The sequence below is a fragment of the Dermacentor albipictus genome, chromosome 1 (genome assembly GCF_038994185.2).
Source record: "Dermacentor albipictus isolate Rhodes 1998 colony chromosome 1, USDA_Dalb.pri_finalv2, whole genome shotgun sequence".
NCBI classification, from domain to species: domain Eukaryota; kingdom Metazoa; phylum Arthropoda; class Arachnida; order Ixodida; family Ixodidae; genus Dermacentor; species Dermacentor albipictus.
In genome coordinates, this window is record NC_091821.1 from 87736901 (window position 1) to 87761491 (window position 24591).

At 40.6% G+C, this 24591-nt stretch overlaps 1 protein-coding gene across 5 annotated transcripts in view; it reads right to left on the reverse strand.

Moving 5' to 3' along the window:
- The window catches only part of LOC135897826 (uncharacterized), a 237810-nt gene that overhangs the window by 54514 nt on the left and 158705 nt on the right, over positions 1–24591 (reverse strand). For all 5 annotated transcript variants that reach the window (XM_065426534.1, XM_065426533.2, XM_065426532.2 and 2 more), the window contains 13 exons: positions 22852–22985; positions 21554–21757; positions 21395–21468; positions 13955–14056; positions 12976–13149; positions 10929–11069; positions 10751–10832; positions 10093–10631; positions 8164–8308; positions 7606–7734; positions 7376–7496; positions 6969–7123; positions 205–318 (listed from right to left, as the gene is read on the reverse strand). In XM_065426534.1, coding sequence (XP_065282606.1) covers positions 205–318; positions 6969–7123; positions 7376–7496; positions 7606–7734; positions 8164–8308; positions 10093–10631; positions 10751–10832; positions 10929–11069; positions 12976–13149; positions 13955–14056; positions 21395–21468; positions 21554–21757; positions 22852–22985 — 2114 coding nt within the window. The remainder of the gene's footprint in view (positions 1–204; positions 319–6968; positions 7124–7375; positions 7497–7605; positions 7735–8163; positions 8309–10092; positions 10632–10750; positions 10833–10928; positions 11070–12975; positions 13150–13954; positions 14057–21394; positions 21469–21553; positions 21758–22851; positions 22986–24591) is intronic.

A 24591-nucleotide genomic window follows, 5' to 3' on the forward strand; every position in this document is an offset into this window, starting at 1 on the left:
TTCACCATAAAGAGGTTCCAAATAATTTTCAGAAAGAAACCAAACAAATTCTGGGCAGCTCAGTTAAAGTGCACATAAATTTGTTTAATGGTCTGTGTGTGTGTGTCTGACGCACCTTTTTAGTTTCTACAACAACTGGTATAGTGAATTAAGAACTATTCATTTGTTTTGTGAATTATAAAAATGCTTATTTATTTGACTTACTGCATCCCATGTAGGCTCAACGAGTTCGATTCCTTTGTGTGAGCTATAAGTCGCAAATCCTTCATTCAACCATAAATCATCCCACCATTTCATTGTGACAAGGTTTCCAAACCACTGAAAGAAACAAAAACACACTGCGCTGAGATCCATAGAATGCCCTGTGTGCTAACCGCTGCTGTCAAGACTGAAACAAAGTATAAAAAAGCTTTCCTAACAATGCATACAGAAACATTAACCATTAAGAACATTATAGCACAGCATTTATCATTGTTATCAATACACATTGCTAATACTGTAAAAATGCCTTCTGCCCTACAACCATAGTTTGTTATAAGGGATGTGTACTGTCAAGCCCTTTCGTGTAATTTAGATAAAGTCAATGGAAAATAACCATTTTTGTTATTAAACTTCTAGAGCTTTTTACTGAAAAGACTATAAATGGCGACTATGCATTCGCAGCAAATTAGTGCACTTTGTTTCCAGCTCATGCATGGTTTTTCATATGAAGGTTTTCCACTACATACGGCGACATAGGGCGACCAGACGTCCCGGTTTAGGCGAGACCCATCCTGCTTTTAACACCGTTGTCTCGCTGCCCCGTAGCTTACACGTGGGAAAGTGTTTTGTCCCACTTTGGTCTCTCTGGACCCTGAAGTGTTCCAAAATGCTTGCCTTGGTGAAGCTGAATCGGCTGTCCGCTTTCGGGTGTGGTGGTATCACTTTCAATATGACTCGAAAGGCAAGCGGCAAAGTGAAACGCTGGCAGAAGTGAGGCAGCAGCACCTAATGTCTTATAACGTTTCGAAATAGAGTATGCGTTCAAAAAGCAGACAGTTCGCTTTCTGAACCGTTATGCAATCTCTATCCTCCTAGAATGCCCCACCACTAATGACTCGTACGCAGTCTTGATCCAGTTACAATGGATTTCTCAGTGCATTGTCTGACAACTTGCAGCAAAGCATACTGACCATGCCATCCTCATGTTGTTTTGCTCTTCATGCATGCTGTATCGGAAGCACGTGGCATAATGCTAAAATGCCAATGCAAATTTACTGAAGAGCTTCGAAAATGGTTTCCTTTCATATATACAAAATGAAATAAACGTTGAATCTTCACCCCACCCCCTCCCCGTTTCACTTTGGTGTCAAAGGAATCTCGTCACATTAGGCATAGTAGCTAACATATTTACTGCAGTGTGCATCACTAGTGGGCAATGGAGGCTATCATCCTGTCCAGTAGCAAAAATGCATGTTTCCTGTTGTGTGGAAGCCATGACTGTGAAAAAATCAACACGGCTAAAAAATTTTTGTTTTACCTGATTGCAAACAGCATAAAGAATTTCTCGCAGAGAAGAAATGCAGTATCCAATTGTTAACTGTCAAAACACTGAGAAAATGAATGCTGCATGCAGGGTTGATCACAGGTGACCTACATGTCAAAAGTGACTGATTCAAAATAGTGCTGCCCCCATTATTCCAGATGACATAATCATGAAAACTTGCGCTTTCCTTAAATAATAATAATAATAATAATAATAATAATAATAATAATAATAAAGTCCTTTATTGACAGAAAGAGGACCAGAGGTTGCTGATTAGGGAGAGGAATGATGGATATGGTAAAAAGGCATCCATTAGATTGTGCATGCCAGGCCACTAGCTACACGAACGTAGGCTAGTGTGACAAGGGCTAGTGTGACAGGACATTTCTTGAATAAACACGGTTAAGACATATAAATTGCAGTGATTATGCAGAGGTGTGCAAATATGTACTAATTTTGCGACCAAATTGAATACAAATGGAAAAGCACTGCAAGTGAACCGGATTGAATACCAAATCCTTTTCAAATAGTTTTTAAATATTATTCAGATTTTTTGCCATTGATATAAAATAATGTTCACATCTCAGCTAGCAAGCTTCTGTCATTATGCCACACGCTATGAAGCATGCTTTATTCGAAGCGCAAACCGAGTGTCTGGAACAAATATACAGCACCCTTGCATATCGAGGACTCTTCAATGAATACATGGTCATTAATGATCAGAACAATGCTTAAAAAGGCAGTACTGTCGGTCAGTTAGCATCTGTGCATACTACCAGGACTAAATCGGAAATTCACCTTGCTGTGTCGGTCTTACGATTCTCTTCTGCCTATCGCCGTAGACATGAATGATACATGGTGATATGTACGAGCGCCGCGAACAATAAACTATTTTCCTTGGTTAGTTCTCGCCTGGTTCACTTCCTTCACTGCCGTCCGGCTCAGTGGCCTAGGCCACATGTGGTGACCAACACCACACACCTCACCTGTAGTGACAACAGCATTTTATTTCTAGTTAGAATGGTAACGGCAGATGGTGTCACTATTGTATTAAATGACATTATAGAATTAATTGCATTCAGAGTTAATCCAAAGAGAATGCACATGTTTAGGCAAATAAATTTTAGCAAACAGTGCCGGCAGCTGAATGCTCTGTTTGAGTGAAACTTAAGTGAATCATTGCGGTTTAGGCAAAAAAAATCGAGCTCCCTAAATGATGCTGGGTGCTCTACTGCATTTCTGTTTTATTTCAGCTATGTCCATAATGAACGTGGCTGAATTTGGACTTACATATTATATGTCACCATGGTTAGCAGACATGCGAAAAATTCAAAAGCTATTAGAAAAATATTTGAATTTGCAATAGCAACTATTTGATTTGATGACTGAATAAAATAGGACAATTTTGGATTTGTTATTCAAAAGCTTCACATACTTGCACAGCCCGAACTATAAGCATCTTACTAAGTCCACCTGCTTATAAAGAAGAATCACACCATACAAGCAAGTACCAAAGCAGTTGACTGTTAAGCATGCTTGCACGAATAAATCATCCATTGCATGGTCAAATGAGGGACGTTAGTGAGTAACCAGTTTTGAAATAAATTATTATGCTCCCTTTTCTTGGCCCTTAATACACTATTCAAGAAACCTATGGAAGGAGCATGCTTTTGCACAGGAAGGAATTGACAGATCAGCATGCGATATTCAAACGAGGTATACGCTGGTTTACCAGTACAAGCAGCTGCTAAGAGGCTTCAAAGGTGAATTTGAGAATGGCTTATAGAATGTAAAAGCAACTTCCAGACATAGGCATCAGGCTTAGGTCACTGACCTCAGCGTCATTTATATATTTCACTCAAAAGATAATTAGAAAGCTCCATGAAAGCATCATCTGCATCATGGACGACTCACATGGAAACCGTCTGCTCGAGTACACTGTGTGCAGCCTGCTTTATAAAACTCAACTTGAAGAATGCATCTCCGATAGTTAAAAAATTAGTGTGCAGAATGTTTGTTGTACTGAAACAACAGTACACATGTTCAATTTGGCACCTGGCTCAAGCTTTTCTCACATCTGACCTTGCAGTTTGTTTTATCACATTGAAATATTCTAGAGAAATCACTGCTCCCTTCCTAAAGCAATAACTTAACCTCCCAACCCTCGCTTCATGCGGTTATGCTTCACGACTGCGGCTTTTACATGCCTTGTATTATAATCAATGGTCATGACACCTGCTGTTAAAACAACCATTAAGAACATTACCCCATATCAACCCCAGTTATCCCATAACACCTTTCAAAGGCAGCACGTCTGCAATGCTCAATTAATTCTTTCCTGACACAGTCACCCTTTGGAAACACCTACCTGACAATATTGTGAAAATATTGTAAAAAGGCTTCCTGACCCCATTGAAATACAAGTTTCATGCTTCACTAACATTGATGGCTGATCTGTTATAAATAATAGTGAGAGATTACAGGTGGACGGCATTGCAACAAAGGCTATTTCACAAAACGTGATGAGTACAATTTTTGGGAAAACATTTCATAGGTTGAGGTTCTTTCAAGAGATTGCACCTGAACCTTTAATGGCCACCATCAACATCCCCTAAACCAATTTCAATCTAATCGTTGAGATGGATGTTGTACCCTCAGTGTCATATCGAGAGTTGCAGGCCAGATTGTGAACCTCAAATACAATGAACTATTTGCATTTCCCCATGGTGTGACGCCTCTGATACGATTGCCTTAAAGCCATAACAATAACAAATTAAATACAGTATGCTTTAAAAGGCAAAAACCATAACTTTAGAGTGTCTATGGAGATAACACCTGTCTTTTTGGCACTACATTACTAATGGCAGCGAATTTGAGTGTGCAAGAATAACTAATTAATTCAAGTGATTTGCTAATTAGTTTCAAATTAAATAGTCTAGAGGGCATATATTGGAACTGCAGAATTGAGGTAGGCCAGTGGCCAAAGTGTGCCGACTTAGTAAGTGTCTGCACACCGGTTCTGAGATATACCTGTCTACTTGTGGAAAATGTATTGGCTTTCCAGTTAACATTTTCCCCAAAACCCTCGTTCATGTAATGTGGGATGAAGCAAAGTGAAACACCAATGTATTTTGTGACATAGAGTTTGAGGACAAACATCTTGAAACTGGTGCTAGTCTCACGATTTCTAAGTGAACATGCCTTGAGCACTGACCTGCCTAATCCTGAAGTAGCGAAATTTGCGGTAAGATAATTCCAAATTATTTAGTTTATTATTAATATTCACATATTCACTTACATCTGCCAACGCAGTGCTGAAGAAAAGGTCTAATCTGAACTGCACTGCCTCTATTTTTTCACTCAGCATATATATACGCTACCACTGTCGTGAAGCACAAAAAAGCTACAGAAATGCACTGTGCATGCCAAATTTCTGTAACTTTCTTGTGCTTCTCGATAGTGGTAGGGTACATATAGGCTGGCTGAAAGAATAAATACACATGGTTGTTAGTCAGCAGCGTGGTCCATGTCCCTCTTTTCGTCCTGTCGTTTAGTGCTGTTTTCTGCTCATAATCATGAACCAACCAGTCCAAATGCGTACTCTTCTGCAAGGCAAATACACACCGGGGCAGGGTGAGAGGGTATGGGCTAGCATGAAGACTGTGCAGAAGCTGCAGTGATGCTGCAAGATGAGTTTCATGAGTAGGTTGCTTTATGTACACTGCTCAAAAGTTGATATGCGAACAGTTTTCAAACTATCCCAGTGCATTATTTCATTTTGAGGTTCACTTGCAATTGTAACAGCAGCTTAACTGAAACTCCATATGTAAATTTGGGACTACTACATGCTTAGAAACTGGCTACAGAGTAAATACATGTCACCCCATTTCCATGTAGTTACACACAGACATTTGCTGTTCCTTGCATTTGATATTTTAGCACTGTACATCCCATGCTTCCTACACCTTTTGATGCAGTTTGTCAAAAGAAACAATGCTCATTTCCCATACTATGTCTTATAGCTGTTTTATTCTGAAATCTCTCTGAAGTGATGATGTGTCGAATTCCACTTCTGCTTTACTACTTTTGACCTACGATATCACAATTCGACCTGTATTCAACTGCACTCAATGTCAGGATGAGTACAAAATTGTTTATCCTGGTCACAAAATTTCTAGCAGTCACTAACCTAAGTGCACCGTGTGATGTAGAGGTCAACCTTGTGAGATTAGGCCCTCATAAATTTGCCCACCTTCGTATGTCACATGCTAGGCTAAGGAGCTGTAGGGGTAAGCAATCACAATGCCGTAGAGTACAAGATGTTTGCATTGATTGATGGACAATGCTCAGAAGGTTACCACCAGATAAATAAATGCGAACATCATCTCTGGCAGCTGTAATCACTCGAACATGACTGAAGCTGTTTTGTTCTTATTTTTTCAGCTTTTTAACCTGCACAGTAACATTAATTTCTTAATATTTCGTGGTTTAGAGCCCATAAGCCCAAAAATAGAGCACATGTTGCACACACATAGTAGCACATAGGTTATACTAGAATGAGAGAGTTTAAGGATACTCGAAGATGGCGTTTAAAAGATTCACTTTTAAGTCTGCCTTCAGTAATGTACCTGCACTTCAGTGTTCCCTGCTTGATTATGCTGTCAAATGCAGCAAACATATTAGGCATAAATTTCGACCAGTCATATGATCAATGTGCTGGCAAATTTTTGAACTATAATTTGCATAAATGCACACATGCACATGCACACAGACAGATATTTATTGATATTGCACAGCGTTCTGCAGTTGCATTTTTTTCTTCATTTTTGCTTAAATTTAACTGCTGATTCTTTGTGAAATTTCCTCTATTGATGCCATCCATTTATAACTTTCTCACTGTTTTTAGAAACGTAGATATGTAACTTTTAGGGGGGGGAGTTAACTCAAATATATTTTTCGCGTACTCTGCAGAATGCATTCCTGTTAAAGGGGACACGTGTAAGCGTTTTGAAATTTATATCTCTCCATTAGCTTTTCCAAAAACTAATAGAGATTTCTTTGCCCTGGGCAGACACTGTGGAACAAGATATGACCAGCATAACTTTTGCAAATGCACTCAAACAAAAATTTCTACAATAAAGTGTTTGGATTTTTTAGACCATCAAGAGTTTAGAGGGCTTGGTTCTTTGGCAGGCATTAGAAGTTCTCTAGTACAAAGGTCTGTTTTGCACTTTGCCCTTGTGGAGAGACAGCTGCCACATTTTAAGGTTCAACTCACATGCTGTATCTTGTCATCGGCATGCCTTTACTCCTATGCCACTGACACAAGCACACAGTTGTTAAGTTGTATACATAGTTACAATTGCTAAATGCGAAAGCACTAGCACATTATGAAATGCCGTACTATTTTTTTTAGTGAAAATATGCAAATAAATCTACAAACCATATGTGCCAGTTCATGAGATATAACTTCTACTGTGCTGTAGTGATCAGAGACAGATGTCGTATTTTGGTTGTAGAGCATCATGCATTCGCTGTACATGACCAGGCCCCAGTTTTCCATAGCAGCTGCTTGGGGGTCCGGAATGGCAATGCTGTCTAAAACAGAAAGCTAATCAGTTGCACTGCACACTCAATATATTGGTAAAAAGCAAATAGTGAACATGAGTTGTGTTGAACACAGCAGTTTCAAGTGAATGTGGATTCCACTACCTCTAAACTGTTTTGAAGCAAGGTAACTGGTCTGTTATGCCAAGAGTTGGGAGCAACATTGATGTCAAGCAGTGTGCTGGAATGCTTATGTGCTAGAGAAATGCAGTGCATCAAAAACAATAATTTTGATGTAATTACCTAGCTTTGGAAGGGGAAATCTTATAGCAAACTGATTTTCAAAGAGTTCCAAAACTTGAATTGTGGCGGCAAGTGCATAATTTGCATGAGGGAGCATCTCCTGGCGGGCAAAAACTCGCACCTGAAAAGATCAAAGCAAAAGTGTGTATGGCACTATATGAAAGGAAAAGTTACAAGTAAGTAGTCTAAAAAGAGTGTGTGATACGATATGCTATGCAGCACAGCTTTACCGGTGTGCCACTTGATGTGTTTCCTGATATGTAGCCAAAGTCACAGACAGCAATAGCCACAAGATAAGTTGTCATCTTGTGAGATTCTTGGAATCGTGTTGCGACTCTGGTGTCATCCAGGATGCGAATCTGTGAAGAAAGTAACTTAAATTGTTTTAACTGTCATATAAACAAAAGAGGTTGAAAAAAAGGAGTGCTATCAAAGTTGGTGCAGCATTGTTTGCACACAAAGGTTTTTCGTGATCAAGATTTATGGAAAAAGTTAACACTCCTCGTGGCTTGAATGTGAAAACCTAAATATAGAAAGGTGCAGTGCAGTAGTTATATGCACAAATATAGAGTGTAGCCCTCAGTTCCAGGATGCGGTACTAATCTGTGGTAACATTTCTTTTCTTCATGGATGTTGTGCTTCATAAACTTTCATTGTGTATCGTATCATCGAACAGCTTGTTAGCGAGCAATAGATTAATCTTCCAAAGCAAGGCAATCTTATAAAGATATAATCTGTGGCACAGTTTACAACAACAACAACAACAAGGATAATAATAATAAGCTTGCCTTGTCAACAGGCATATTAGATATAGCCTTCATTGTAGCATCGTGGATGACAGTTATAGTAAAATTTGCTTTGAATCCTGGTTCATCAAAGCAAGGAAATGCCATGCGAGCAAATGTGGGCTGAAATTGTGAAGTGATCATAAACCTGCAAGAGAAGAAAGCTCACACTTGAAGTGAAAAATACAAATATTTTAACGATACTGAACAAACATAATGTTAAAAGTATAGGTAAAAATCGTTCAAGTATGAAATAAAAAACTTGAACACTTAGCCTATGATTCAATCATTAATTGTTGTAATAAATGAAGCAAGTTAACCAAAATTTAAGAAATCTTTGACAATATATGATCCTTTACTAATATAAAGGCATATGATTTTCACAACTCTGAAATTGCTGAAAACACAAATACCCAACACAGCGGATAGCATGATGGCTGCTGCGGCAAATTAACTGGTAATTAACTATAATTTAGTAACTAGTAACTAGTAATCGTAACTCTAGTAATCTAGTAATCTAGTAACTCATAATCGGAAGATGTAGGTTTGGCACCCAAATGCGGCAAGTTATTTCTTCGTCCACTTTCATTTCTCTTTACCTTACTATATGAATATCTGAATCAAGCATAACAAATAATTTCCCCTATGTTTTCTTGGCATCAACGTCTGTTTTTTCCTATGGTTGTTTCCAGCGTGGAACTACATGAAGATGATCGTGACAACAGTTGAAGCAGTTAAAGTGTTCTAAAGTATTTTCCACATAACTGTGCAAGACTGGGCACTCTGGGCAATAAGCTTTCCAAATGCACTGTAGCTAAATAGGTACCCTATTACAATCATTTGTTGCTCCCTCTAAATAGTTAATGCAGTTAAACCTCAATATAACAAAGTTGGTAAAATCAAAAGCGTGGCAGTTTGGGCGAGTTGGTATGTCATGACTTTTTTAGGCTTGTAGCGCAGCTCAGAAATAGCAAAAAAGGAAGGAGGCAGGGGTAATGAAAGGGAACGGAAAACAGAGTGAGCGCTAACTTCCAACTGATGGAAGTTAGCGCTCACTCTGTTTTCTGTTTCCTTTCATTACCCCTACCTCCTTCCGTTTTTGCTCTTTCTGAGCTGGTAAAATCAGCACTTTACTTTGTTATATTGAAATTCATCCTTTTATGCAAACAAATACAGTCATCGACTGATTTTTCTTAGATGGAAAGGGCTGTAAATATTTCGGGATTATCGGGCAATCGAAAAAAAATCATTTTGTTGAATTTCAGAGTTAGTGACCAAACATTCGGTTTCATGCCATGCTGACGATATCTTCACATCAGTGGTACAAAGTGAAGCGTGCAAAGCTTTCGTGTCCGCTCTTCTGCCACTGCTGATAGTATCCACTACAGGGGGATGACGTTATCAGCGGACCCATCGCCACACTGTCCGACCAATGCAGCATCAAAACCCGTTGGATGCCGCAAATAAAACTTTGCTTTAAAATTTTTAAAATCAAGGCGACATGTTCCAACCCATTGTTATATGCCGTCCTGTTTGTTGTAAGTCTGCGCCATTGCGAGACAGCGCATTACACCCAAGCCCACTCGTGCAGCGTATGCACGGCCGCGCTAGAGGAGAGAAAATACATGCCCCCACACAGCTGCACATAGCTGCATTGTGCAACTGATGATGCTACAGAACATAATGAAACTGAAAATACTACAGCACTGACAGTTAAGGCGTCATAAGCTCTTATGCTGGGACTGAACTTGGAATATAACAAATCATCCAAATAGCTCATATACAAGGACTATGCCACAACGAAAAGTTAAGTTCTGTGCTTCGTTAATTGGGTAACAAAAATATAAAAACAGCTGAATAATATGACTTATTTGATGTAATGCTGTGGAAGGCAGCCAGATGGCAGTTCTTTCCTAGCCTGTTTTAACTCACTTGTTGCTTTTTGATGCTTCATCCCAGTAGCTTGTCTTGTAGATGCCACTTAGGTAGTTGAGCATGGAAGCACTGAACTCAAATTTGAGCACATAACCTCCTGGAGGGAGAATGTTCCTGGTCTGTATGACCCAGTAGTCATTCTCTATGTACAAAAAAGGCTCGTTACGCAGGGGGACTTCTTCAAAAGTTTCACGCTTGTGGCGCATAACAATTGTTCTGGTAATGTTGACATTTTTTGCATGCACCAGAAGAACACTGGTAGCCTTCACCACTGTGATCCTAGTTGTGCTGGAGCCCACTGTTACATTTTCTGTAGGAATGGGTTCGAGTGTGATGTCATAACTTGCAGGGATCACATGGCGAGGTAAACGCATGTTTTCCCAGGGTTCTGGAATGACGTTGGTGGTGAGCCATCGTGCCACACTAGGCTCGTGATGTTTGATCCATGCTATGTTGTTGCGGACATTCTCCAGGGCTTGCTCTCGGGCTCTCTTGCCTGCCCCAGCATTTGGGTTCTTGTGGAAAAAAGCCTGCATCTGTAAACAATTTTTAGCTGTCAGGTTTAATGGACATGTACGGCTATACACATTGAGTGATCTACTGACCCTGAATACTACTTTTTCGTGGCTGTTGAAACCATAAAGCACTGACTTACCTCATTGTAATCAAACTGCTTTGTGAAATAATCACATATAGTCTTCACAACATTTCCAAAGTTGCGGTCATTCAGTGAGAACCTAAACAATATTTTGAGAATTTAGGACAGAATTCAATATTATCCAACACATTAATTACAAATAAAATATCCAGATTCTTTGCACCACTTCTCCTACCTGTGAACAAGCCTGTCCCACTTGTATCGCACAAATTTCCAAACAATATCACGGCCAACTGGGTTTCCAGCAAGGAAGGAAAGCACACTAAAAAAATCTTGCCTACGCACATAGCTTTCATTCATTGCATAAGCCAGATATCTGTAAAAAACAACAAATTGTCAGTAACTGGAATAAACTGAAGTTACCAAGTGACCAACATGTATGAAGTTACAAGTGATCAAGTTATATGACCAACAACGTCTGTACATAAATAATGATTCACAAGCTGTGCGTATAATACTGGTTAGATAACATACTTCCTACACATCAAAATATTTGCAGTTAGTTTTCCTTACAGTGTCTTTCACAATATCATGCACACGCATACTGCAATTAGTAGGCAACCGGTTTTATGTCTCTGAATTATTCGAGCTCCACTGCACCAGTTTATGTGACCAAAAATTCAGATGCCGCATAATGGTTTGTTCTGTTATTCGGACAAAATTTGTGAATACCGCATCATGAATACTGCTGTTATAGACAACAGAACTCACAAAATTTTTTTGTGGTAGGGTCATTTGTTGGCTTTGCGAGTGCTGTTAAGCTGCTAAGCTGAACGATTTAATGGCAAGGTAATTTTATTTGAATCAATACTAGAGACAGTAACTGTCCATAGTCTGCTTTATTAATTAAGATCTTGAAAGTTTTCGTTAGAGGCAGCATTCGAGCTATGCTTGCTTTGAGTACCGGAATTTTTATGACAGCGAGCACGCAACAGCGACAGCGAGCAATGAAACTATCAAACTTACTGCTCTCTAACTCAGCAAGAAAAAATTATATCACAATTCAGTGAATCGCATCACATACTACGTCTAATGCGGACAAAAGTGAGATGTTACACATGAATCTAAAAACATTCGATAATATGGACATACAGCTTCTGCCGAACCCTTGTAAACAACGTAACAATTTCACATAAGATATAAATTGACAAACTGAATTTGTCCGCTTTGAATGATCTAATGGATGCCTTTTACAGAACCGCGATATCTCTTTTTTATGCAGAGCTATGAATGTGTAAACTTCGTGCTTCTATTTTTTTTTTCAATCTGTCGAATATTTGAAAATCACTTAAACAAAATTCAAACCCTAAATGGAAATTTCACTTCCAACAGTCACTAGAATTTAACTTTCTCTCTCAACTGCAACACATTTCATTAAAATCTGTCCAGGGGTTATTTCCGAAAAAACGTTGTTGCGTTTTACATGTATTTGAATAGGCTGCGTCGCAGTTGGGCTCGAGCTAAAGCTTCTTCTGAACAGATATGACATGCCAGTCCGTGGCTTGCTACTAGCAGCGAATTTGGGTATGTGAAATCCGTCCTTGCTGCTTTGTGATGGTGAATGTTTGACTATCAGTTGGAGAATGTGAAAAACATAAATGGTAAAAAAGTCAAGCAAATATTGTTGCACTTTAGTGCAAGACTGAGCAAAAAGTGTGTTATTAGTTTTCCTGCTGCTTTTGCCCTAAACTGAGATACTCAATTTCTTTGGCATTTTCCCAGCCCCCATCTAGTCTAAAAATCAGTTAGCTAATGCATATTCTTATTGGCCTCATCAAATAATTTACATATTTTTAAATCTGTCAGTTTCCATGGTTATTTAGGGTTATCCACAAATAAAGAAAATTGTTAGCAATAATGCAATAACAAGCTATTTCTTTCCCTAACAAGTCTCCCAGCAAACTTGCAAATTCTTATTTACATATAAACGCGAGAGCATTAAGGAGCCTGATCCGACGTCGGCGTCCCGCGTCAGCGTCCTGCGTCGGCGTGGGACATCGCTTCGGCAAAAGGAATTTCGAACCAAATTCTGAACCACACATACTCAACCACTTCTCTACCACCAAAGTTGCTCAGACCTTGTATTTTTGTCTTCTACATTTTATTTTGTTCAGTGTAACTGAATGTAAAAGTACCATTAACTTTCGTTATTCCTGTGGGAAATCCCATTTTCAAAAATAACAGCACATGGAATATTAACAATTGCATAGTGTGCACATTACCTGTGGATAAGTGGTGGACTCCTTACATGGGCAAGGCCATAAAGCAGGTTAATCCTTTCTTGTGCTGAGACTTCCTTGAGGTATTTTTCCCACATGAACTGCCATTCATGGTCTCCACTGCTCTGGTAAATTCCATAGCGGTAAACAATACCTCTAATATTCCTTGGCACTTCCCTTCAACAAAAGAAGATTGAGATTTCTTGCAGGTAGTGATTAAACATGCAGCCATATAATTATACTAAGTTCATATTTCCTTTCTGCCAAGTAAATATACCACAGGAATATGAAATTGCTTTCTCCACACAATGTCTAGAAGCTGCTCATATCTTGCTGCTCAGAGACAGCTCAAAAACAGGACAGTAGAAACACATAGCGGTCATTACGGACATCAACCTTTCCAACGATGTTCCTGGTGCTGTGGGTGAGAGTTGCTTTCAAAGGGGATGTTTATAACCTTTGGTGTTTTTCAATGGCCCACAAGATCATCACATTTAATAAAGCCCTCCTTTATGGTTGAACGATGATCCGGAAGGAGAAACATGAGCTGAACGTATATTTATATTATGTATGAACCATGCTTTCTTTGAAAGACTTCAAAAATTTAATGTTGTAATTAGATGATTCACTTTTGTGTATCAACAAAACTGCCAAAATCACAGCCATAAATAGTTCAGGGCTTCTCTAATCAAATTCCTGTACCTCAGTACCTGCTTCTATACCCCTAGATCTGATAGTTTTTCTACATATGTTTTATAATGCATTTATGGTTCAAAAGCAACGACAGACACACAAGCTTTTGAGAAAGTTTTCTATATGTACACAGTTTTTTCATGCTCAGAAAGAATTTGTGAGTTAACTTTCTCCTAAATGTTTCAATGCTGTCAATTGTGCCCAGTGACAGATGCAGCAGTACTGTAATATGTCTCAGTATACGAAGTGTTTTTGATATGGACACACAAAAGTAGCAATGGGTACTTACTGAACACCATCGACCCAAGCTGAGAGACGTCGTTTTGCTTCTTTGAGACACTCTTGATGCAGATTTCGGCATGCCAGGTCCAATATGACTCTTCTCAGCATACTAAAACATTGAACAACATTTATTTGAGCAATTTGCCATTAGAGATTTCTCTTTCATGCTAGGGGAGCCCTGAAAAATGTTTTCCGCATAAACAGGCTTAGTTATTTGAGAATGGTTATGAATATCTAAATCGAATATTATTCTCATATATGCAGCGTGAGCCTTAAATTTTACTCAAAGACTGCCCCTTCTCTTCCAAGTTCCGGAGAACCCTGCAGCTTTTTCATATTTATTGCTATGCACTTATAAACATGATACCCACTAGCCAGGCTTCTTTAAATGCTGTAAGTATGGAGTGCCTCTAGTAGATGTAAAACCAGAGAAATATTATTACTGCTAGCGCAGTGGTAGTGGAGTATGACACCACTACACCAATACTCTGGGCCTAGGTCCCACCAATGCAAAGTCACAGCATGATGATGGGGCAGCATATGCTGGGCATCATTTTGCATGGACACAGTGAAACAACTTTGAGTACAGTATAAATGATGAAAGATCAAGTTAATGAAGGTATGGCAAGGGCAGCATGTGATTGCAGATAACCTCACCTGTACAAGGCGCATTCATAAACATTAAGTTGGAAAATATTCAGGAGATGCCCTTTAATATACAGCACATGAAAAGAGTTGCAGGGCCTAAATAAATAAAAAAGGCCTCAATAAGGACAGCTCGAAAACGGAAATGCTTATTTTTTTGTTTTTGTTCTTGAAATCACTTTTACAACCTAATTTGTGAAATAAGAATTATAGAAACATAAGGAATATTAGTAACAGGCTGATTTCAAGAAACAAAGCCTTAAAGATAGGAAAAATAATTTCAGGTGAATTCAGCATCCCTGCTGTATCTTTAAATGATCAGCCTGGGCTATTATGGCATAAGCATTATTACAGTGTCCACATATATAATTCTCCCTTTATTGTGCCATATTGTGATTTGCCTGTTTCTGATGACTAGTGTTGTGCCATACCACGTGCCTATCATCGAGGCGACGGGAGCTGCCATACTACGTGCACCACGTGCGTATCAGAGAGGCGACGGGCGCTCCCACTTCTCCGCGAAGTATCAAGAATTCGATGAGGGGGACTTCAAGAAGCACCTAGCCATCTCGGCGACGAATCACGAATTCGACACTAGTGACGTCGGCACCTGCCAAACTGGTTCCTGCCGAAGAGGGGTCACCAAAAAGACTAAAGGGAGAACCGGCCCATTGTGAGGAGAGAGAGTCGCTTCCAGCCGCCCAGTCAGCCTGGCGCGCTCTTGCATCTACATGTACGCTATCATCTACTATCTGTAAACATTGTATAAAGTTTTTTGTATCTTCTTCGTTTGCGGAAAGAGTCCGTCTTTCGTCCTCCACCCCGAAGTCACAACACTAGATAGCGCGATAGTCACACAGTGTACAGGCCTCTTGTGTTGTGCCATGGAAGGGCAATGACAGTCAGTCTTGGAACAGTCAAGTGGCTGCAATCATTTTATTGGTGCTGTGCACACATGTTTTACAGGGCACTGCAAAGCTGATTAAAGGTAAGCATGATTAAATATTTTTTATTTGTCGCTGTAGAAGTTCTAGTGCACAGTGTCTCATTTACTGTCACTGAGCAGGAGCTAATGAATCAAGTGGTACTGGCTTCGTCTACGCTGAAGTCAGCCCAATATTTGTTATTGTATGGCTGTACGCATTCTTCGCAAGGTCAACTCTAGATGCTGAAGAATGTCTTCACTACAGTTATGGTTCCTAGAATATTGGCTAGTCTGCAGTCTGCGTCGTATGGAGCGTGCGGGACGCTTTTTGAATGAAAGCGCAGAGGGCGCTGCGAGCAGTCCTATTGTAGGGTGCCTCGATGCGCGCGCCCCCCATCAGCAGCGGAGGGGGCGCGCGCATCGAGGCACCCTATCCTACTGCTATGCACTTCACTGCCGTCTGCTTGGCTGCCTGCATGCACCGCGGCGGGTTGGCGCGGATGGGTTTACCACCTCTTTTGCTTCTTCGGTTTTTCATGATAGCCCTCAATAATGAAAGGACAGCAAAGAAAGAAAAGCTAGAACATTTGAAAATGAGTGGCGAAAAATAATTGCATTTCGGCAATTCGGGGACATCGGGGACACACGCTCAGCAGCCTTGTAATTGTGTTTTTTGTTCTTCTATATTTTCTCGTCTTATTCACGAACACCTTGCCATTTCATCGGATGTTGTGTGCTGTAATTTGTTTATATTGTTTTTTAAAGGTCCTTCATTCTTCTCTTTGCAATTCATTTTGACTATGTGCTTGATTACATATGTGATTGATTACTTGCGCGGGATTATCGCAGAGTACATGGGACGTGCTTCCACAATTTCATCTAATGTCGAAAAATATTCGGGTGCTCTCCTTGACCATGCGTGACATCAACTCTACATGTCGCGCCTTTTCCTAGCATCACATATCAACGGCGCATGCTTCACAAATGTTTTGTTTTTTCGTTTTGTTTAATTTTGCCATTTGTAATTTGATCTATTATTATGTGTTGATGTTTGTTCTCACTCTTCTTGCTCACCCTTAACTGGAAGTGTTTTCTTTTTGTCTTGTATAGGTTTTGAACAAGCTTTGATTTTATTTTTATTTTTACCCTCTACTATGTCACATCGCACACCTGTACCTCAGGTCGGTTATTAATGCGAAAGCATTTTATGGCTCATGAGGCGGAAAATCCGGCGTTGTGGGTGTTGGCGTGACCCCGACGGTCCAAAAAGTCAAGTGAGCAAATCGAGCCAGTTGATGACGTCAATTAAGGCAGAGTTAATTAAGGCAATGTTAAGGCGAAGTTAATTAAGACATGCTTAATTAATCTAGAGTTCATTACGGCACTCACACCCACGACCATTGGTGGGAGTCGGACCCTAGACCTTTGGTGGGAGTCCAGCCCACGACATTTGGTGTTAGTTAAGAAAAAAATTGAATTAAGAAGACAAAGTGCCTGAGCATCACGAGGTGGTCGCAGTGCTTTCGCATTCATCCACGTAGAGATAACTAAGTGCCCCCTTCAATTTTATTTAACTTTTAACCACTGCGGCCTTGGCTGCCAAAGAGCAGCAGTATCACATGAATAAATAAATTCAGTTCTCAATCTATTCCAGGCTGCGCAATCGGTTTGTGTTCTGAGTCGTATCCCCGCTCCACAGGCATGCTTCATACGGCTCAGCAAAAACGTCTTCGCGAACGAAAACCACTTTACACAGCTAAAACCTCTTATCACACCCGTAACAAATACTCGTATAATGCGGCATAAGAGCGCCGCGGCAAAAAAGAAAAAAGTAACGGCTAAACTATACGCCGAACGCGTGCTTCGCGAACACGCAGTCAGGCGGCCGAGCGCCGCGCCGTAGCATGAGGCACCCTGCGCTTTTGCATCGAGTGGCCGTGCAGGAGGATACATGAGGACTGCTCGCCGCTCCACCGCCACCGTCATTCGGAAACAGTCCTCGCTGCCATCGGCGGACGGCAGACTATCCAATATTCTAGGGACCGTACCAAAATTATGTATGCATAGATAGGGTTGCCAACCATCTCAAATTTATCGGGACCGTCCCAACTATTGAGTAAATGTCCCAAGTCACGACTTAATCCCGCCAGGATGGCCAAATGTTCTGTATTTTTTCCCCTTTTTACTACTTAATAACGATAAATAAACCAGGGGATGTATTCAGTAAGAGTCCACCTAGTGAACATGTCCATTTCATCTGCTGTTGAAGTTCTGATTGGCTGGGCTGGGCTGCGCATCCGCAGCAACCTGGCGCCACAGCCAATCAGCAGTTTAGCAGTAGACTTAATGGAAATGCCCAGTAGGTGGACTCTTACAAAATACCTTCGGAGGTTTTTTTATAATAATGCCTGACAGCTCGGTTGCAGATTCTTCTGTTTTCTATTCTGTTGCATTATCATAAACATAAAGGCAGTTTCATTTTTGTCATGATTCTGGGTCCTAACCATTCACAGTACCACTATCTAGCTGTGTTGATAGCTGCGTTAACTAGGCAACTACTGCACCTTTCTTGTGAAATGCGACATAACAGTAATAAAACATCTGTGCAACATTGTTGCACATAGAGACTCGTAGCTCTTGGCACTGTCAGGGTCGGTTGTTGCCATGCAGCAGCACCGCCCCGCCCCCCCTCTTTCGTTCCGACTTCGGCCACTTGAGAGTTGGCAAACCTAAATATGTTTAGTATATAGTCGACTTTAATTCAACCCTGACGGGCCGACGAGTGATCGATTCATCAGGCGGGTGGAATTAAACAGGCAGAAATAAAAACACTGAAACACACTGCCCATTCCTCTGGCAGTATTTCCATGATTCTAGCACACTAAAGAACCAAACGCGCACCCACTTTTAATAGGTTCAAAGTAGAAAACTAACGTAGAAATGTAACGCGCACTCGGTTCTTTTTAGCAAGAAAAATGTAGTATGCCTTCGATTCTGGCAATAATAAATATATGAAACCATCGAACGTCACCTGTATAGAATGATTTTTTTTAAAAACTTAATGTCCATCGCTATCGCCCTCAGACCGCAAATTAACGCTGTCTATAAACCACTATACAGTCCTCCTTACAGTAAACTTAGCGCTTGATATTCTGCCTTTATTAGACATTTCCGTCATAATTTCAAAAAGGATGGTGGCCCACGTCTAGACTAACCGCTTCGATTGTTTGCCCTGCGACGCATGCAATTCTCTGGACAGTGCACGGTTACGGCACTGCCCGTAACCGTGCACTGTAGGCCAGTGCAAGCAATTTTCTGACCAATGGTACAAAAACTGGCAGGTCTCACGCCCTGTGGGAACCAATTTTATGCGAAGCAGTGTGCGGGGAGCCTACCAAGTTAAAGAAACGACCATGACGAGAGCACCATGTTAACGAGAGCACCAATACGTAGGCGGCCGTTTTGTGACCTACCCATGTCATATTTATGTCATGACCTATCATTTATGTTCGTCATACACTATTGTCATACTATGCCAATTTCGGTATCTACCAAGTTAACGGAACGACCATGATCTTTGGATCTCTGGAATCATCTGGAATTATTATCAATCTGGAATTAACTCGCGATATTATCGAAGCAGAAATGATTGATAGGTTCGGGGACAACTGTGTTTCAAAACCATCAATTGACCTTTCCCGCAGAGAGTTATCTTACCTGCGTAATGGTGTGTAAGCAATTTTTGAAAAGAGCGCATGTATGATGATGCACGCGAAAAAGTTGTATATATGTATGGGTCCCTTGCTCGAAATAAAGATTGTTGCAAGTTAGCGCCTGTGTGTGTCACGTCTTCCTTTCATCCTTGTATTTTCATGCGCTATAAGCCTCACTACATGATAGAGATGTCATGATATTCATGTAATGACAGATCATTTATGTTCGTCATACACTTTTGTCATAGTATGACAATTTTGGTACATACCAAGTTAATGAAACGACCACGAAAGCATCAAGACGTACGCAGCTAGATAGATATTGTCAAAGTGGCAAATGTTCGCCAAGAAATGCTTCACATTAAAAAAAAGGCGCACATTAGAATCAGGTAAATACTGTAATCATCCATCGTGAACACCGTTTTCGCTTGAAAATCTTCCTAGGGCAGGCCGATAGTACGCATTTTCGGCGGGAGATGACTCGTGTTCGACGCATTCACTTGCCCACTGAGCGTCGCTCACTATTGGGGTCAAGCGCGTGCATGCTGAGCAGACAAATTCAAATTATGTGGCGAAGACCAATTTCAGGATCAAAATAACAAAAGTCTGCGCCCATTGAAAATGTATGGCCGCCGGCCGAGACTTTCGGTCAAGATCGAATTACACAAAACACTGAATTTTCCAGAATCGTATTAACAGAAGTCAGTTGTACAACCTTTATCAGGTAAGTTCCAGGATCCAGGACTGAGCTTTTATTCAATTTGCAAATTAATGACTCTAGGTTGCCGAACTAGCCGCCTCAGTTATCTATACACAGTTGCCACCATTTCTGCATGGAGGTCATGAAAGCAAGCAGAGAAAGCCTCATACGGGATGCTCTTTAGCACATAAGTCGCAGCAGTCTGGATTGCTGCCATATCTTAATAACACTTCCCTTTAAGCGGCAATTTCATGTTGTAAAACAAGAACACCGGAAAACAGGATGGGTGAATATGGGGGAGCAGAAATATGGGCGTTTGGCCAGATATTCCTGAACTGATGCACCAGTGTGGGGCCTCTCATTGTTGTGCTACATGAACCACTGTCCAGATGACGACAAATTAGGATGATGCAGCCGAGTTGCTCGGTACAAACGTTTTAACACGCCAATATAGGTTTTCTTTCAGTGTTTATCCTTCAGGAAGATATTGACGGTGCACCTAGCTTCTGACATTTAAAAAAATGCCATCAACATTGTCTTTGTTTTCGGTCGTTTTGGCTTCACTTATTTGGAGGGAGGTGAACTGTGACTTCGCCATTCGATGAGTGGAGAGAACTAGCTTCTTAGGTGTCATGTCTCTGAAAAATCAGGAGCTTTAGTTATAGGTGTCCAGTTCAGCTCCACCAGTGGCACATTGTGGCCTGGGTTGACCTCCTTTCATTAAGAACGTCACAAACTGTGCAGAAAGTGTCTGTGATGCGGTCATTTGAGGATCATACTGGTAGTACCAAATTTCTTTTCTGCCACTGATGCTTAACGCAAGTTGTAGATCACTAGTGACACTTTCCAAAAGTTCAGCAGCGATTGTTCGTCTGCTTTCTTTCTGTTTGTCTGTCAGTGTGGCGACGGACTTTGAATTCAGTTTTCGTTTCCCTAAATCGTTGCTTAATATCTGGTGACATCTTACAAACATCTGTGTTCAATTTCAGATCTTATATCATGGCCGCAGTAACGAGGCGATTTTCATGCAGTAACTGGCTCACACATTCTGCATTTGTAGCAGCATGTGGCTTTAACGGGTGTCTGACTCTATAGGATCGCCTTACAGTGAATCTATGCCTGACGAAACCTTCGAACCATTCAAAGACACGAATTCTTGACAATGCTTCATAAATGAATACTTGCTAAATCACGTTCCATGTCACTCTACATTACTCGCGTAACGTCCAACTAAATCTACCAACAATCTTAACAGTCAGTTGCTAAACACCAGCTCTGCTGCCAAGTAAATTTACACCCAATTATAGACTGTGAATATTACACGGAAAAAAGTTCTGGAACTTTTCTGACAGAGGGTGCACGCTCAAAACGCCAAAGATACTTTGCACTCTGGCAGAACTTATTCAGAGAACATGTCCTGATAATAAAACAATTCAGAGTAATAATTAAATATAAGACACTTGCTTGTTCATGTGCTTATCGCCGTCCTCCCATCCAAGCGTCTTGTAGATAGGGTCTACCAATTTGCGTATATATGTCTAGAAGGAAAGAGAAAACGAATACCACTGAGAAAATACCACTCACTCGCATATATCTGTCGAATAGCTGCGAAATTGCACTTGCCTGCATGGGTCGTCGGACCTCGGTGTTTTCAAGGAGATGTGTCAGCGCAAGTAGAGATCCATGAGCTGTGGACCATGGTATGAGGTGCATCTCATGGATTAAGTACTGAGTCATGTTGAAAAGAACATCATAGGACAGGCGGTTGGACCAAGCTAGTTGGAAGGCGTCATACAGCAAGTTTGACCTGTCTGCAGGTGTCAGCTCCTGATGGAAAACCAAAACAAAACAGGGCGTTTTGCTACACCTGTGCAGGCCTTCTCACTGCATGCATGTAGACAAGGGCCATTAAAGTTTCTGCCCAGTGAACATCTTTGGGATAATTTAGGAGTAAGAATTAAATCAACTGAATTAGTTTCTGTGTGGTTCTAGTTGATTTATTGAATGTCCATGCCTTTTCGAGTTTACTGAAAAGTGCACAAAAACACTGACGACAGCTTCATAGCAGATTGCCAAACAGTTCAAAGGCTTCGGAATCCTACTGCTGAGTACAGCTTCAAATTTTCTAGTTGCAATGCCTCTAAAGGTCGTCAGAACTTAGACGTGCAGCGCGAAGTAGGACAGAGGGACACAGAAAAAACGGAACTCATGATTTACAACTTAGAGGTGCTGCGCGAACCAGGACCGAGGGACACAGAAAAACCGGGACTCATAATTTACAACTTTGCGCTGCTTCGCCCTCTTGAGTGAGCTGGCGCAATGTCTACTCATTAAGGGGAATGAAGGAAAATACATTTATCCTTCCTTCATGCATGGACTTCCGCTCTGCCGTATGCCAGCATTGCACTGGCCCGACCACTCAATGAAAACGCAGTGACACTTGGATGAAGCGGCGACTGCTGCAACTGCAACACTATTCGCTTGGCTGCAAGGTTCAGTCTCTTAATATTTAAAAACCATTATTAAGCCGAGATTACGGAGCCCGTCTCAGTTCTCGCTTGACTCGACTGGCGCATACAAAATATTATTCTAAGAAAAATGACTTACAGTCAAAATAGCGTCATCGCTAGGGCCTCTTTAAGATGTAAATGCATTGCCCATGATTACCGGACTGTCTTTGTATGGGCTAAAACGCAGTTTCGCAGTTACCGTTGGTTTTCCGTGTCACCTTGGGCTGTCTGCATCCAAAAGTAATTTTAGCAGGCATCTCGGCGCATTGACATCACACTAAACCATGACAGCTCACTAAACTAATACCATTTTGTAGTGGTGCCTCATCGTGCCTCAATTTTGCACCAGATACAACATTTATTATCCATTTTCTCTAAAAAACTACACAGCTGTACGTCGACAGGACCTACTTCGTGGTGCTTTTGAAGAACCTCTCCGAGTCGCTGCCAATCAGTTGGGTCGTAATTGACAAGGTAGTAGCCGCTCTGATTGACGTTGAATTTAACCCAGCCGTGCTGTCCAGCGTCGTAAATGTGGAATTCATCTAAGAAAAAGAAGAAAATAATGAGAGAGTGAGGTATAGCATTTTGTACACAGGTAAACGAATAGTACGAAGGCATAAACGTGCATGAAATGTTCTATTAAGAAATAAAACAAACATTCTCCATTCTCGGTTAGGCTGCAAGTGAATGAAAGTGTCAAATCGCATGACCGAATATATATATATATATATATATATATATCATTTCATTAATTTAGCATGTCTTTAACTCAATTAGTAAGTACAATTCCCCTGTGTTGTCCTTGGTGTCTTTGTTTCTTGGCTCCTTCTGATATGATTAATACATATTAAGCCCCTCGGTTTACCCCCTTTCTTCTCATTAATTACATAACGAGGGTCCCGAATCCGGCAACATTCATGCCTTAAGGTAGAATGTGTGGGTTTATTGACCAGTTGCCTTCATCCAAAAAGATTACGTACTCGTGACGCCTGCAGCAGAAAGGATGTTCAACATTTGCCGCCAAGGTTTGTGAATGGTGGCGCTGGCTAACCCTCCCAGAGTTGTAGTAGTACCACATCAAACCCCCGGAAAGTGGATGGGAAAACGGCGCCGCGGTAGCTTAATTGGTAGAGCATTGTATGTGTAATGCGAAGACGTGGGATCATTCCCCAGCTGCAGCAAGTTGTTTTCTCATCAACTTTCATTTCCATTATTCTATAATTTCTTTAATTCAATTAGTAACAAGCACTGTCCCCTCTTTTGTCTTGTCTTTGCTGTGTTTGTTTGTTGGCGTCTTATATATATATATATATATATATATATATATATATATATATATATATATATATATGTTGGAGGGTTATATATATATATATATATATATATATATATATATATATATATATATATATATATATATATATATATATATATATATATATTAGTCATATAATGAGAAGCCAACAAACACTGACACCAAGTACAACATAGGGGAAATTGCATGTGCTTAATAAATGAAATAAAGTATAGATAAATTAATGGAAATTAAAGTGGATGAAAAAACAACGTGCCGCAGGTGGGAACCGAACCCACAACCTTCGCATGTCGCGTGCGATGCTCTACCAATTGAGCTACCGCGGCGGCGTTTCCCCATCCACTTTCTTGGGTATTTATGAGTACTAGTAGAACCCTGGGTGTGTTAGCCAGCGCCCCCACTCACAGACCTTGGCGGCGGACGTGGAACGTCTTTTTTGCGGCAGGCGTCACGAGAACGTGATCTTTTCGGGTGAAGGCAACTGGTCAATAAACCCACATATGCTACCTGAAGGCATCAATGTTGCCGGATTCGAGACCCTCGTTATGTAATAAACGAGAAGAAAGGGGGTGAACCGAGGGACCCTATATTTATTAGTCATATAATGAGAAGCCAACAAACACTGACACCAAGTACAACATAGGGGAAATTGCATGTGCTTAATAAATGAAATAAAGTATAGATAAATTAATGGAAATTAAAGTGGATGAAAAAACAACTTTTCATCCACTTTAATTTCCATTAATTTATCTATACTTTATTTCATTTATTAAGCACATGCAATTTTCCCTATGTTGTACTTGGTGTCAGTGTTTGTTGGCTTCTCCTTATAT